Source organism: Anabrus simplex, chromosome 7, assembly GCF_040414725.1.
Source record: "Anabrus simplex isolate iqAnaSimp1 chromosome 7, ASM4041472v1, whole genome shotgun sequence".
Taxonomy (NCBI): Eukaryota; Metazoa; Arthropoda; class Insecta; order Orthoptera; family Tettigoniidae; genus Anabrus; species Anabrus simplex.
In genome coordinates, this window is record NC_090271.1 from 337,602,113 (window position 1) to 337,617,881 (window position 15,769).

The 15,769-nt window shown below is 39.2% G+C and overlaps 1 protein-coding gene across 1 annotated transcript in view; it reads left to right on the forward strand.

The window, feature by feature from the left end:
• Positions 1-15,769, forward strand: part of eys (eyes shut) — a 181,633-nt gene that overhangs the window by 60,676 nt on the left and 105,188 nt on the right. Inside the window, exons 10-11 of the mRNA XM_068228757.1 lie at positions 3,420-3,571; positions 14,864-15,000. Coding sequence (XP_068084858.1) covers positions 3,420-3,571; positions 14,864-15,000 — 289 coding nt within the window. The remainder of the gene's footprint in view (positions 1-3,419; positions 3,572-14,863; positions 15,001-15,769) is intronic.

The following is a 15,769-nucleotide window of genomic DNA, read 5'->3' on the forward strand; positions in this document are numbered from 1 at the left end:
AATAATTCCTCCAATTTCAACTTTAAGCGCACTTCCTTGTTGGTCTACATTTTCGGCAAACAAAATATGCATTTCTATATAAATCCGATGTTTAGTCATAAGTCTGTAGTCCATTTCAGAATGTGTACAAGGGACAGATAGACCAAGCCTGGTGGCCGTGACACCGAGGTTAGCCGGTTCGAGTCCCGTTGGTCGAAAAATTTCACCATCAGAATGTTGGCCGGCAGGGTAGGGGAGGTGGTGGTATACAATTTCTAATCACTAGATTGCGTGCCAAAAGCCTGGATTAAATTCCAAACCTCTCCGCAGTGCTCATATGGAGTGAGGGCACATGATGCTGTTGATGGTGATTCGTCTGTCGGATGGGGACGTTAAGGCTTGAGCAGACCCCTTGGTGCTATTTGACAGGACTAGGCTATGTGCTGGCACCGTGTTTCACCCTCTCCCTTCCTACTATCATATATCACGTCATTCATTTCAACCCATTAGCTCCTCCGTTGAGGTTGATGTCAGGAAGGGCATCCGGTCATAAAAACCCGCCAAGACAGATTCAAGTCACCTCATACTGGACCCCGTAGATAAACGGGACAAACAAACAAACAAATAGTATAGCTCTGTGAGCTGTGCTTGTCAAATGCAGTAACGACTAGGTGGAATGATGCAATTGCGTTAAATGTTTTACAATACTAGATAACTACTGCCCTTATAGAAAGGAACAAAAGCAAGTGACATATCAAGACCAGCAGTACGCTCAAGTTAGATTGACTCTGAAGATAGTATTGAGAGAGAAGAAAGTGCCCTTCAGAACACATTTGTATGACAAAGCAAAAGAAATAGAATGACTGGAACTGCACAGAATTAGACAAAGACCCTGTTCTTTCCCTCGTCAGCCTCTGCAATTCCCGTAGCCAGGGTCCAGAATGCTCAACTTTTGAGGCTTGCTCTTTTATTAAACTACTTACACCCCAGATAAGCTAGGATAATAATAATCTGAAAGAAACAGGCTTTTCTTTTGCTGAAAAATTACTGGAACCAAGCAAGTAGCTGTACAGTTTGGGTCATGTAGCTGTGAGCTGGTGGGTTCGAACCCTGGTGTCGGCAGCCCTTAAGATGGTTTTCCATTTTTACAGCGGGAAAATAATCAAGGCTATGGTCATTTCCTTCCCAGTCCTAGCCCTTTCCCGTCCCATCGTTACCATATGACGTAAAGCAAATTGTAAGAATTCCTGAAGTCGAGTGAGTTGTTCACAAGACTAGCCTTCACTTTCTCTTTATAATATTAGGATAAACAAAGTGTCTTCCTGTTGCTCCTTCTTCCCACATTGACCTGTGAGAGTAATCAGCGTCTTTTTGCTTTCTCATTTTATAGTACAAGGTGGATTGTGTTTTCAGCATTCACCCTCATCACCTTGATTCATGCCCTTTGTGGTTCACTTTCAATGTTTTCATCTTCTTACTTACTGAATGGGACAATAGATATGTGTAATACCATGAAGCCTATGTCTTCCAGACATTCAGTCAGGCCCCACTTTCCCTTCAACATTCTCATGACCTGATCTAGTGTCAGTCCAGACACTGTTTGAAATGGATCTGAAAGGTTTTGATCTGTTTTACATGACATGTATAACCTCTGTACAAGATCTGTACCATGTTAGTTACCATCCAGATTGTTTGATGCTAAATCCTATTACAGCATTTTAAAACAACAACTTGTATTAGTTGATTAAAATGATATATAATAAAAAGAACAAAAGAAAATTGAGCAAACCATTTTTGTAGCAGGAAATTTGAAATGTAAATCAAATTGTTTTCTCTCTTAAACTCTTGCTCAGATCAGAAAATCTCTCTATACTTTCTAAAGAGAGTAATGTTTCCGATGTTCTGCTGAAAGTTTGAAACTTATTTAAAATTTTCCCTATATATCAATTTATATTTTTAAACTGAGTAGACTTAAGTTCATTCAAAATACAGTGATGCAACAGAATACCCTCCATTCTATTTAACATTTCTCTTTTGACACATCCTGTGTTTACAAAATAGCAAGAAAAGGGAAAGCTGTTGATTGATTCCCCCATGAGGAGCCTGCCACAAGAACAGAGTATTTTGTCTTCTGAGTTATTAGTGAGTTGCATAGATAAGTACACACCACATGTTAAATTTAAAATTATGCAGCATAAATCTGCAACTGTACATTTGAATCAAAACTCAGCTAAAGAATACAAGACTTTCACTCCAGTGCTGTCTAAAATACAGACATGATATTTTTATTTCCTTGAAGAGAATAATATTCCTCTGTATATAAAATATTTCCGTTCACCATATTGATTCTTTAGTCCTACTTTCAATCAATCATCACTGATCTGCATCTAGGGCTGTTGCCAAGGTGGTTGCTCTCTATTAATTGTTTACTTAGAATTTTCTTAAATTATTTCAAAGACCTTGGGAATTTATTGAACATTTCCCTTGATAAATTATTCAAGTCCCTAATTGCTCTTCCTATAAATGAATATTTGGTCCAATTTGTCCTGTTGATTTGCATCTTTATCTTCATATTGCAATTATTCTTACCTCTAAAACTGCCAACTTATTTGTGTACCAATGTTATTCCGTGTCATCTCTCCACTGACAATTCACAACATACCACTTAGAATAAATTAATTTTGACCATTCTTTCTCCAGAACAGTCCATACTGACTATGATGCAACTATATAACTCAAAAGGCTCTTGCTATCAATACATTATTACATACCACATTGCCGAGCATGTCATCTCCTTACTGCCAAGTCTTCCCAGCTCAAAATTTGCAGCATTTTAGTAGCACTACTCCTTTGTCAGAAATCACTCAGAACAAATAGTATTGCTTTCCTTTGGGACTTTTCCAGTTCTAATTCCTGTTGGGGGCCCTATACAGCGGATCCATATTCTAGTTGAGGTCTTAATGTACACTATCATTTACATCCTTCTATAACCCCTAAATACCCTCACAACTACATGAAGAGATCTGTAACCTTTCTTAACAACCTCATTAATGTGATTACTCCAATGAAGATGTTTCCTTATATTAACACCTAGGTACTTACAGTGATTCCCATGTAGTAATTCAAGCTGAGAGGACTTTTCTCCTCAGTGAAACTTACAACTTGACTTTTCACCCCATTTACCGCTTGTCTAGGTCCCCTCCAGTTGCTCACAATCCTGTAACTTATTTCTTGCTCTATACATTACCATATCATCTGCTAAAAATCATCCAATTATCTCTCTCTATACAACTTGATTTGACATTTGTTTGATTCTTTTAATAATCTTCTACAACTTAAATTATGTCTACCTTTAAAGAGAATAATCTAAATAAGCCAACTATTTGGAATTTCCCTCTGAGTGAGCTGCCATAAGAGGAGCATTGAACTGTGTGTTTCAGATTGACAACATAACCCGCAACATCTACGCTGATGCTCTGGCTGGTGATGATGTTACGGAATGTTCCTCTCTTGCCTGTCTGTCCAGTCCATGTTACGGAAGTGCTACTTGTGTTGAATACAAAGATCACTGGAATTGTCTCTGTCCATCTGGGTGAGTGTTTCATAAATATGCAGTACTCAAACATGTATGAATTAGAAATACAGTAGATTCTTGAATATATTTCATACCACAGTACTCAACAGGTGTCATTATCAAATGATACTACTGTACATGAGCTCAATACTTTTCCAATACTTCATTAATGCAGCCATTTTTAATTAAGTGTGTGTGTTTTCTAATGTTCAGACACTTGGATATGAGTCCATTGGTTCTAATGATGGTCAGATTGCAATCTTCCTTTATTTATGTATACTGTCTTTGCTTTAAGGAGTAGTTGCTCCTTGTCTCAGATGCAAAGATCATTACACAAGTGTATGTGTTTCTGTGTCCAATGTGGTGACTGCATATTATGTGTATTGTATGATGATGATGTAGGGAGAAAGTGAAATACGGTGTTGGCACGCAACCTACTGCTGTTGACTAACACCAAGGAATCTATTCAAGCCTTAACATCTCCATCCAATAAACAAATCACAATCTATAGCAGGGCCTATCAGGGTGCATTGCACCACGCAAGGTGCAAAACACGACTTTGCTAGGTTGATCGGAGTGCAGATCCCCCACTCCTCGATTTTAAGCAATACATCTGTCTCTCTTTTTCCCTCTGCCTCCCTCCCCCTTCCTCCCTCGCTCTGCAGCGCTCCACCATCGGAGCAGACTTCAGCCAAGCTTAGCCGAGTCGCCCAGAGACGAAACACTCATCCGAACCGAGACGGACCAACGCACCGCGCACGGAATCTCTGCGCCTCGGTTTGCACGTGCGATATTTTGGGTGTTTGAGAGGCCCTGATCCACACTGTCATATTTCCTCACTCTGTTTGAGCACTGTGGAGAGGTTTATAGTTGAACCCAGGCTAGTAATTAGGAATTTTGTACCACCACATCTCTTAACATGCCAGTCAATGTTCTGCTGGTGAAAGTTTAATATTGTCAATTTGTCAGAAGTGGCAGATTTTACAGTAGTCACAAGGAACACATGTCATTGTAAATATCAGGAAGCAAAACAGTCTCCATTCCTTATATTTATGTAGATGAATTGGCACCAGCGTAGCACAACTACAACATGAACCAGCGGAACTGCAACTTGAAGAACTTATTTTCGTACATGATAATGCGCTAATTTCTAGAATTATTTTGTTTCACTTTGATAATTATATAGCACAATATATTTTAATTTGATCTATAATTCTACAGAAATAGTGATGCATGAACATTAATAATCCAATATGTTAATACATTATACTGTATACTGTAACGCGTGAAATGTTTCATAATAAAAAGTAAGGACATTCACATCTGTTTGATATATTCCTATTTTATTTGGTAACAAGTATGAAAGTATTGAGTATCTAGACTAAAAATATATATTGGTATCAAAGAAAGAAAAAATTGGTATTGAGCCATCTCTAGAAATAATCCATGAGAAATAGGAGAGAGAGAGAGAGAGAGAGAGAGAGAGAGAGACGCGCGCGCGTGCGCGCGCACACACACACACACACACACACATTTTCATTATAGACCATTATGCCTTTTAGTGTTCAGTCTGTAAGCCTCTGTGAATTTACTAAACGCCACCTATTTGTACCAGCAATCATTCTCACTGCTTTCATGTCTGTTACTTCTAATTTATGAATAAAATATCCTGAGTCCACCCAGCTTTCTCTCCCATAAATTTGCTATGCCAGAAGAGAGAAAATTAAAAAATAAAATCTTTCCTGTTGCATTTCTTACACTCTAGAGCGATCACAGATATGAACTGTGTCGAACATGTTGACTTAACTCTGTTTTACAGCCAGATGCCCTTCCTAATGCAAAAGAGCATTGTGTGTATGCTCTTAATTGTTCTTAAGTCACTATAGGCCTAAAAGTGTTAATGCAACATTTAACTGCTAGCAGAAAAGAATAGATCTCGTGTATATATCATCATCATCATCATCAACATAATCATTTGGAATTTCATGATGTCACTTCTTCATTTCTTTGTTCTCTTACTATCGCATCCCTTACAAGATATCACTATCCACAGCGGTCTTCAGGTGGTGATCTTCTTTACTTGATCCAACTGTCTATATGCTGCTCATCCTAGAGGTCTTCTGCCACTCTTCTTACTTTGCCTCGCAAAATAATCTTTCCTAAATTTTTCCATTCCCTCCTCGAACCAGAGTAGCTTCTTTCAGTCACACAGGAAGAGTGATACTGTACTGCATTTGTTCTTCTCTCCAGCTTTCACTCCCATAAATTTGCTGTGCTGCTACTTGCAGCATCCTCTGCCAACACCGCATCTCAAAGGCATTAGTTCGACTCTTGTAATTAGCCTTAATGGTCCAGGTCTGACAACTGTTTCTCAAAGAGAGAGAACACCACAGATGTACCTTTGTACTTTTTTCACATTGCCTGCTCTACCTAGGACAGTACATGTTTTAATGTCCTTTTTGCAGTTTCCCATGTCACTAATGACTGAACCCAGCTATACAAAATCACTGACTGCCTCCAAGTCCTTTAAGCATCCTGAAAGTTAGGTTTGAACTCTTTGATCCATTACCATTAGTTTGGTCTTTTTCATATTGTTCACTAGACCATAATTTAGGCTAACATTTATTACTCTTGTCAGCAAAGCATACGTTGCTGATTTTCCTGCCGCCAAATGAGATTCCATCAAACGCCTTTGTTCAAGTGTTCTTCTAATGATGTAATCTGTGTAAATGTGATGCATTTTTTTTTTTTTGCTAGGGGCTTTACGTCGCACCGACACAGATAGGTGTTATGGCGACGATGGGATAGGAAAGGCCTAGGAGTTGGAAGGAAGCGGCCGTGGCCTTAATTAAGGTACAGCCCCAGCATTTGCCTGGTGTGAAAATGGGAAACCACGGAAAACCATTTTCAGGGCTGCCGATAGTGGGATTCGAACCTACTATCTCCCGGATGCAAGCTCACAGCCGCGTGCCTCTACGCGCACGGCCAACTCGCCCGGTAAATGTTATGCATTAAAGTTGTTATATAACCTTAACGTATGCCTTTTGATACACTGAAAAAGTCTGAGAGATCACTGTCCACGTTAATGGTTGCATCATAGCTGTCATTAAAAATTTCCTGCTAGGTTAATAAATGAGATGGATTTCCGTATAGAGTGTAATTATGTATACTTTTATTTTCTTGGTTGAATTGCATCTCGTACATTTAGAAAAGTGGGAAATAATGGAAATCATCTTTCAGTCTTCATTATCTGTGAAGAGAGTAGTGTTTCCTCCCGTGTAGCCAATAACATAAAGCTAGAAGTAATAATGGCAGTGTGTCACAAATATGCTTCATTACTGTGTATTTTCTCCATGCATTCATGATAGGGAGAAAAGGGGAAATATTAATTTTTATTTTTGGGAACTACTGGGCTGAGTGGCTCAGATGGTTGAAAGGTTCAGTTGCGGCTCAGTCTAGTGGTATTGAAGGTTGTCAGATACTTTGGCCTCATGACAGAAGGTTTACTGCCACATAAAAGAACCCCTACAGGAAATAATTCTTAAAAAGTTGTGGGATGTAAAATCAATCACATTATCATAATTTCATGGAAGTTAAGAATTTTTCTTTGTGTTAAAACTCTAAAAGTAAGGGAAAGTATTTGCTATCTTCATCAATAACTATACTAGTACTTGTCTAGGTGAATTTTGATTTAATTTCCTTTATTTGTAGTAGGGTTCTTATCTGTTACTTGGAGTCACTGGACTTGGTTGTGGCCTCACCCAGAGATTTTAATCCTGGTTTGATGATTGGAACAGACTTCACTTAGTCTTATCATCTAAGACATTCTAATAATGGCGCTGAGATCTAGACGCGTGTAAGTAAGCTCCGCAACTCACCTGCCTAAATCGCAAGACAGCTAGCAAGTCGTAATCGCAAGTGAGTGTAATTCGAAAGTTTAGGATACCATCTCATCGTGTGTGCAACTATGACCCTCAAAGAAGTGAAGGAAAGAATTACAGGCTTCGAAAAGCAAATGGCTCAATTCCAAGCCCGCCTGGAGGAAGCCATGTCTGCTCCCACTGGCAGTGCTACCAACCCCAGCGATGTTCTGACTGTGCTTCAAGCGGACTTCCGAACTTTTAGAAATTCCATCTGTGCTGAACTCTCTGTTCTGAAAGACAATGTCGAAGATATCGAGAAACGACTGGAAATTCAGGAGGCTCGGAGTGACGAAGCGGAACAGTACAGTAGGCGTAATTGTCTCCTTCTGCATGGAGTGAGTGAAACGCCTAATGAGGAGATCTATGGAAAGGTCATTGAAACTCTCCGTGATAACCTGAAAATCGAACTGTCCATGGACTCCATCGATCGCTGTCATCGACTGGGACGCCAACGTAGATCGACTGCGGACGTAGTGACCGAGGGTAATCGACCTATCATAATAAAATTCCTCCGCTACCACCAGCGGGATCAAGTTTGGCGCGCTAAGCGACAGCTGAAAGGCTCCAAACTATTTATAACTGAATCCCTCACTAGGCTGAGAAAGGACATCTTGAATAAGGCACGAGACACTTTTGGACTGCGCAACACATACACCCAAGATGGAAGGATAATCATTCACGTATCCGGCAAGAAATTCGAAGTGAACTCACTCGCGGAATTACAATCGCTAATCAGGCAATATGGTGAAAGCGACATATGAACAATGTGCATCCTGTGTAGTTTATTTATTTTTAATTTAGTGCATAATTGTGAATGTGTGTGTGTGTGTGTGTTTGTGTGAATCAGCTGGCCACTGTATGTACGAGGAAATTAAGGTAAGCCGCATGTTTCTCATTCCGTTAGCATGCTTGAGTTGAGAAGGGCTATTAAAAGTCCCCCTCCTTGCTCCCTCCCTCACCCCCCAGCATTCCTCTGTAGGACAGACCCCCAACACTCTCCCTCCACAGCCCTTTCACCGGAACATACGTCTGGAAGGACACGACCTGCCACTGACCGTTCCTCAACACTTTCTACTTCCTATTCTACCCATACCATATTAGAGAAGGAACTGATGTCATTTAATCGCGCCCTGTTGTGTGCGTATGTCAACAGCCAATCCATCGTTGCTCACCTCGACGAACTGAAGATGATATTTGAAGACAGTCCAATTCATATCGCTGCTGTAATCGAGAGTTGGCTCCGTAGTTCGATTCCCGCAAGCATGGTTGACATATCGGGCTATGATATTCACAGGCATGATCGGACGAACAGACGGGGTGGTGGGGTCGCCCTATATTGTAAATCAATGCTCAAGAGTAAAGTTGTTCACACGTCTACTCCTGCTGTAAAAACGGCTCCTGAATATATGTTCGTAGAGGTGCTTGTCAATTCTGTAAAAGTACTTGTAGGAGTAGTATATAGGCCTCCTGACGCAGTGCGAGACTTCCATGACTTAGAAGACAGCTTACTGAGACTGCTACCATCATACGAGCACGTGATACTTTTTGGTGACTTTAACATCAATTTATTAACTCTGAACAACGACGCCTCACGACTACAAAATATTTTTAAATCGTGTGACATGACTATATTACCCCTTAAACCCACCCACCATGTCCATACTTCCACTATTTCTGCTGATACATTCATAGACCTAGTAATAACATATAACCCTCAAAAAATCCTTCACCATGGTCAAGTATCTGTTCCTGACATATCTAAATATGACCTCATATATTTAGCATACTCTCTTCGCGTGCCGAAGTACCGACCGAAATATGTAACGTTTAGAGACTTTAAAAGGATGAATTTAATATAACTAAGACAAGATGCACAACTCTGCCCCTGGAATGACATAATGATGAAGAGTGACATTGACGAGAAAGTGGAAATATTTAATTCCCATTTACATGAATTGTACAACAAACATGCACCAAAGCGTTCTGTGAAAGTAACACGTCCACCCTGCCCTTGGCTGACTGCGGATGTTAAGACTATGATGAAAGAACGAGACGCACTACACCGACGCTATAAGCAGACTCAACTAGCTGACGTACATGAGCAGTACCGTGTTCTTCGAAACCGAATTAAGCTTGTAATTCGTAATAAGAAATTTAATTGTTTCCAGCATTTAAACAAAAACATTAACACTGGTTCCACATGGCGACAACTTCGGTCACTGGGTATTGGCAAACCACTTGCGAAGCATACTGATCCCGAGGTGTCCCTTGATGAGCTAAATACATATTTCTCCACGGAACGTCTAACTCCTGACACAACGACAGTACAAAACACCATTGACAATATATTAAGGCAACAATCCCCAGTCCGTCCTGCATTCGAATTTGATATCGTTACAGAACATGAAGTAAGAAGGGAAGTTAATTCAATAAAATCTCACGCAACAGGAGCTGATGAAATTCCCATTTCATTTGTGACTTACATAATCGACATAATACTGCCCATTTTTACGCATTTACTTAATACCTGTCTTACTTCAGGCAAAATCCCAATTAAATGGAAAGATGCACTCATTGTGCCTGTCACAAAAATCTCTCCTGCAAGCAATACATCTGACTACCGACCTGTCTGCATCCTCACAGCACTTTCTAAGGTTCTGGAGAAGATAATGCATAAACAAATTGTTAAATACTTGGAAAAACATTCTGTACTTGACCCCTTACAGTCTGGTTTTAAGAAAGGACACAGTACTGCAACTACACTAATCAAAATCACGGATGACATTAGACGGGCTATGGACGAACGAAAACTGACTATACTTATCCTTCTAGACTTAAGCAGTGCATTTGACTCTGTAAATATAGACATACTGTTAGCTAAGTTACAAAAACTTCACATGGCTCATTCTGCTATTCAGCTCTTGGGCTCATACCTCAAAAACAGACGACAGCAAGTTGTATCAAACATGAAGACTACAGAATGGAGGACTAAGCTATCTGGCGTTCCCCAAGGGTCTATTCTTGGACCTCTTTTATTCTTAATCTATATTAATGACATTTCTTCTCATCTGAACAACTGCAACTATCATCTTTATGCCGACGATCTTCAGATATACTCACACTTTAAGGTCCCTGACATTGACAAAGCAATCCACCATATGAACTCGACTTTAAATTCAATTAGCTCGTATGCTAAAGATAACAGCCTATTAATTAACCCGAAGAAAACGCAAGCAATCATAATAGGACAATCTAGACTTTTAAATATGCTAAACATCATACAGCAGCCTAACCTCATGCTCTGTGGTGAAGCTATACCTTTTCAGAAGTCTGTAAAAAACCTAGGCGTTGTCATGAATGACACATTAAACTGGAATGACCATATAACAAGTGTCTGCAGAAAAGTATATGCATCTCTTCACCCCCTAAAAATGAAACAATCCATTCTTCCACACAGCATGAAAATAAAACTTATTCAAACCCTCATTTTTCCAATAATTTATTACTGTGATGTCGTATTAACCGATGCAACTGCAGAACAAACTATGAAACTTCAAAGGGCAATGAACTCTTGCATACGATTTATAACTTTAGGACACATATTTCCCCTTATTATGAGAAGCTATCCTGGCTGAAAATTGATCAACTAAGGAATTTACATACTGCGACACTAATTTTTCGACTTCTGAACGAATCTACACCTGAATACCTATCCTCACATTTCAACTTCCTCTCATCTTTCCATGGACACAATACCAGATCGACTTCTACCCTTATGATACCTGTTAATCATTCATCTGTACACAGCCACTCTTTCCAAGTGTCTGGGGCAAGGCTATGGAACACACTCCCTGTCAGTATACGTAATAGCACTTCAACAGTCTCATTTAAACGGTCTTGTCGAGATTTCCTCTTAAATACGTGACCAGCTTGTATGAATGTTAGTGTGTATGAGTGCAATTATGATTTAGAACTATTGTTAGGTAATATAGATGTAGATAGGCTAGATAATATTAATCATTAAAAATAACAATTATAATCTGTTATAATATTACTCCATAAATTTAAGTAGCTCCTAGGGTCTGCTAATGTTATTTTACTAAAGTATGTGATTATGTAATAATATTACTCCATAAATTTAAGTAGCTCCTAGGGTCTGCTAATGTTATTTTACTAAAGTATGTGATTATGTACTGTGCGTAGTGGTTAAGTGTAAGAGAGGGCCGTGAGCCCTAACTTCGCCACATACAAAGGCATAAAATAAATAAATAAATAAATAAGATATATTAGACATGTAGGAACATTAGTTAACAGGATAAACACAATGATAGGTTAGAGGACAATCTCCATACCTTATGTGAGGACTGTTTCTTTATTAGTCGCTGCTCTTAATTACAACCGATACAAAAGAAATCCACTGCAACCTCAATTAAACATGGTCCAAACAACCATGGATTGCTTTATTGTAATCCAAAATGTCTTTTGATACATGCATAGTGCAACATTTACAGCTAAACTTCAATCTAATTTTTAAATCGTAGTTTGTTTTTTATTTCAAGTTTATTTGTTTTGTCCTATAGCTCATTCCCTGATAAGAAAACAGTATTGCTCTTATGGACCTACAAGGAGTGAACAGACCCCACTCGTAGACACCCAAAATTCCTCGTGATTAACGGATATTATACTGAATTTTGTAATGTATTAAGAAAGATAGATAAAAAGGATGAGGCATTTTTGCTTGTGAGTTATTAAAATAACTGCATAACATTTTCTTTTTCATAAATATGTAGATTTGTAGGGAGGAAGCATTCCTTCATTGCCCTTCTTCTGTCTTGCTGCGGTACAAGCATCACCGCCGGCAGCTCACCTCTGTAGTGAAGTCATCTGCAGTATTTTTTTGTTGTGACTGTTTTCTGGCCTTTATTGCCTGGAGAAATTTATTAAAAGCAATTAAATACATCCCTCACACTTTGAGCCCATAAAAATTATTTTTCTATTTTGTCCCTCAATTTGCCTTACACTTCAGTGTTGAGGTTTTTTATGTGCCATAGCTTACCTCTGATTCTGTACAAACCAAAAATAGCCCACGTAAACCCTCCATCCCCTTTAGTTCCTAGAAATAATTTGTAGCTTAGTTTCTTCTGCTTTTTATCTTGAACTTAAATAGTGAATTTCACAAACGTATGTGCAGCTGTTTTCCCGTGATGCGTTGAGCAGAGCCGTTCGATATGGCAACCCTGTTGTCATAAGAGCAATACTTAAGATGGAATGGGCTATAGACGTTAACAAAGTCATACCCTGTGTAAGTTGTATTAGTACTTAATTGTGTCATCATAGTGTTATCCTACATAGCTTTTGGATGACTGAGTGCCGATATGAATTGATGAGTCCTCTGTCCCAGTCACAGAAGTGAGTATTCTCAACTGAATGCAGTACAAAGTATGTCTTTGAAAAAATCATCAGTAAAATATTATTGTTTTTTTAATGTAGCAACGAACTGTATAGAGGGATTCTGCATTACAGTCTATAACTGGTACTGACTCCGTGCTAAACAGAACTTCAAGGGATGACAGGATGGTGTTTTAGTAAGTGCTTGCTTGTCTATTCACAGAAATAATGGGACATGAACAATTGGCCAAGCTTTTCTGTACACACGGGAGAATCCCCCTCAACAACTTCAACTTGTTTACCTGCACCCGCACTTACAAAAGAAGCGACCATGTTGGTTGTTAACTTTTGCTAGACAATCTCCTAGTTAAGTCTTGAGTTTGGTGCAGGTGTTGTGAAAAGCTTACTCTGTGAATGATAAATTATGTGAAGAATAGATGTTGAATGTGTGTATTTTAGGTACAATGACTTTCATAAAATTGTGTCCTCCTGAGCTTATTCTGTCAGCCTATAGGTTAAGCTGTAACATGTCTCCTCACAACCGTGTTGATAGGAGCTTCTACTGTACCTCTATCGAACATCACTGTGCAGTGCTCTGTCGCCTGCAAAACAGCCGTTCCTTCATCTTCGCTATCAAGTCAAAATCATAAACCTAGGAAGTATGGGGCAGGGGGGTGAACCTGTTGGATACTAACTGTTCGACTGGTCTCTTCTGCTATTCTTTGCAGTGGACGAGTCCACAAACTGTGAGGTGGGTTCGGTACCACCCAATCGTGTGGATGCGAGAAACTCTGGTTTCATTTCCTGGTGAACATAGAACAGTCTTGCCACTGATGAAGAAACAGCCCTGTTGTGCTGCAATGAGGAACTGCAATGTCAGAGTGGTTATCATAGCCAAAGTGAAATTTAAGTTTATACCAATACTCGATAGTGGATCAGTGGCAGTGTGTGGGAGTTCACTGCTGTCGAAAATAACATGTTCAGATATATTGTTATGGTACTTGATATTTACATAAATGTAAAATAGTGACATTGCTTGATTAGCGACCAGCCAGATAAGTGAGTTTACTATAAATAATATTAACAACATAACAGCTGAAAATATAACATTTATAAAATAAATATAAAATTTCCTTTGGAGACATGTGGCTACAGCTCGAAGAAGTTACCAAAACAATGAAGCATGAAAGAAAGAATATGAGCTGCAATTTAAACTGATCCAATTTCCTCTGATTTTGAAGACGTTGTTTGCGTAGGAATAACTGCTTCAAGAACGCGTTAGCCAAACTACTGTTATATATGTGTTGATGTATTTTCCTGTTTACTTTTTATAAAACACATATTACTAATGAAAAGTTTCATTAATTATATAAACTTAGGCTACGTATGCTTATTGATGCTGTACAAATTGTAGTTACCAAAATATTCTGGCTCATTGTGGTTAATTACATCAGAATCTCAAGATTGAGAAATTAAAATCCCTTCAAAAACCTACCGCACATGGCAAATTTTAACGGTGGGCTCTGACAGTGCTTCGGTTGATTTTGGGACTGTTCGATGTAACTCGTGCCTATTGCTGGTTCACTTGTCAGCTATTCCTGGGCATGTTTTCCCTGCTCCTCTTAGCCCCTCACCATGCGCACCCTTCTCACGTCTCACAGCCCCGTGCCCACAGTCCTGAAATTGAACCCTTTCGCTGGTTCCAGAGAGCAGCTGAGTATTGCTACGTGCGTGAATGTACGGAGATAATTTTATTTATTAAGATTTGCTTTACGTCGCACCAACACATATAGGTCTTATGGCGACGAACAGAGATAATTAAAGGAATAGGCACTTGATAAACCATTTTACTAAGACATCTATTTTTAGGCAGTTCGCTGAACCACTGAACATATAGAATGCACCGCCACTGCATGAGATAAATATAGATCTGTTGGTTTCAAAAATAATATTGAAATATATTACAGAATGAAGTAAGAATCACTCTTTTCTGATCTAGGTTTGTGGGAGTTACCTGTGAGCAGTCAGTCTGTGAGAATAACCCATGCCAATTTGGAGCAACATGCGTGCCATTTCCTGGCAGTGGATTTCTCTGTCTATGTCCACTGGGCAAACATGGCCTCTTCTGTGAATACGGTAAGTAAAATGTTGACCAACAAGAATAGAATTTTATGTCATCATAGTCGCTACCACTTGTTTAGTCCTCAGTCCGAAGATGGGTTCACCCTCAACAGCTCTGCCATCAGCTGTCATAGATAGCTTAGGTGTATTAGGAAAATGAGGAATGAGGTAGTTTCCTGTTTCTTTCCTCACTGAGCTGGAAGTTGCTGTTACGTATCAGTCTGAAAATCCCACTGAAATGCATACACCAACCGACCCTATGAGCAACATTTTCACACCAATCATAACAGGGACTGGCTGCATAAGGAATGGTATTACTAGCATCGCTCATACCTCAGTCACTTTCATGTTATCAAAGCCAAAGATAAGACAGAGACAGGTCAGTGTTATAGTCCACATCAGCCGACACAGTGCACTGTGTAACATTTTGGAAAAATTGAAAATACTAAATGGATAAATGGTCACTAGGATAAAGTATAAATAACGAAATTGGGCGTCACCTGCAAAAAATTTGCAGGAATAATTTACTCTGTAGAACAAGAAGGAACTCCCTCTCCCAAGGCGACGATCATCAGGCTGACGAGGCTCCAGACTTTCTTTATAACCTTACCTGTTACTGTTTACCCCTGAAATTAAATTTGGGTAGCATGCCAGGTTCATCCTTACTCCACCGATAAAAGATTTACTACAAGTTTCACTCCTTGAATTTACTCCCAAAATAAAATAAAATATGACAAAACCAACAATAATCATCACTTAATGAGACAACTTGATTTGTCTTGTC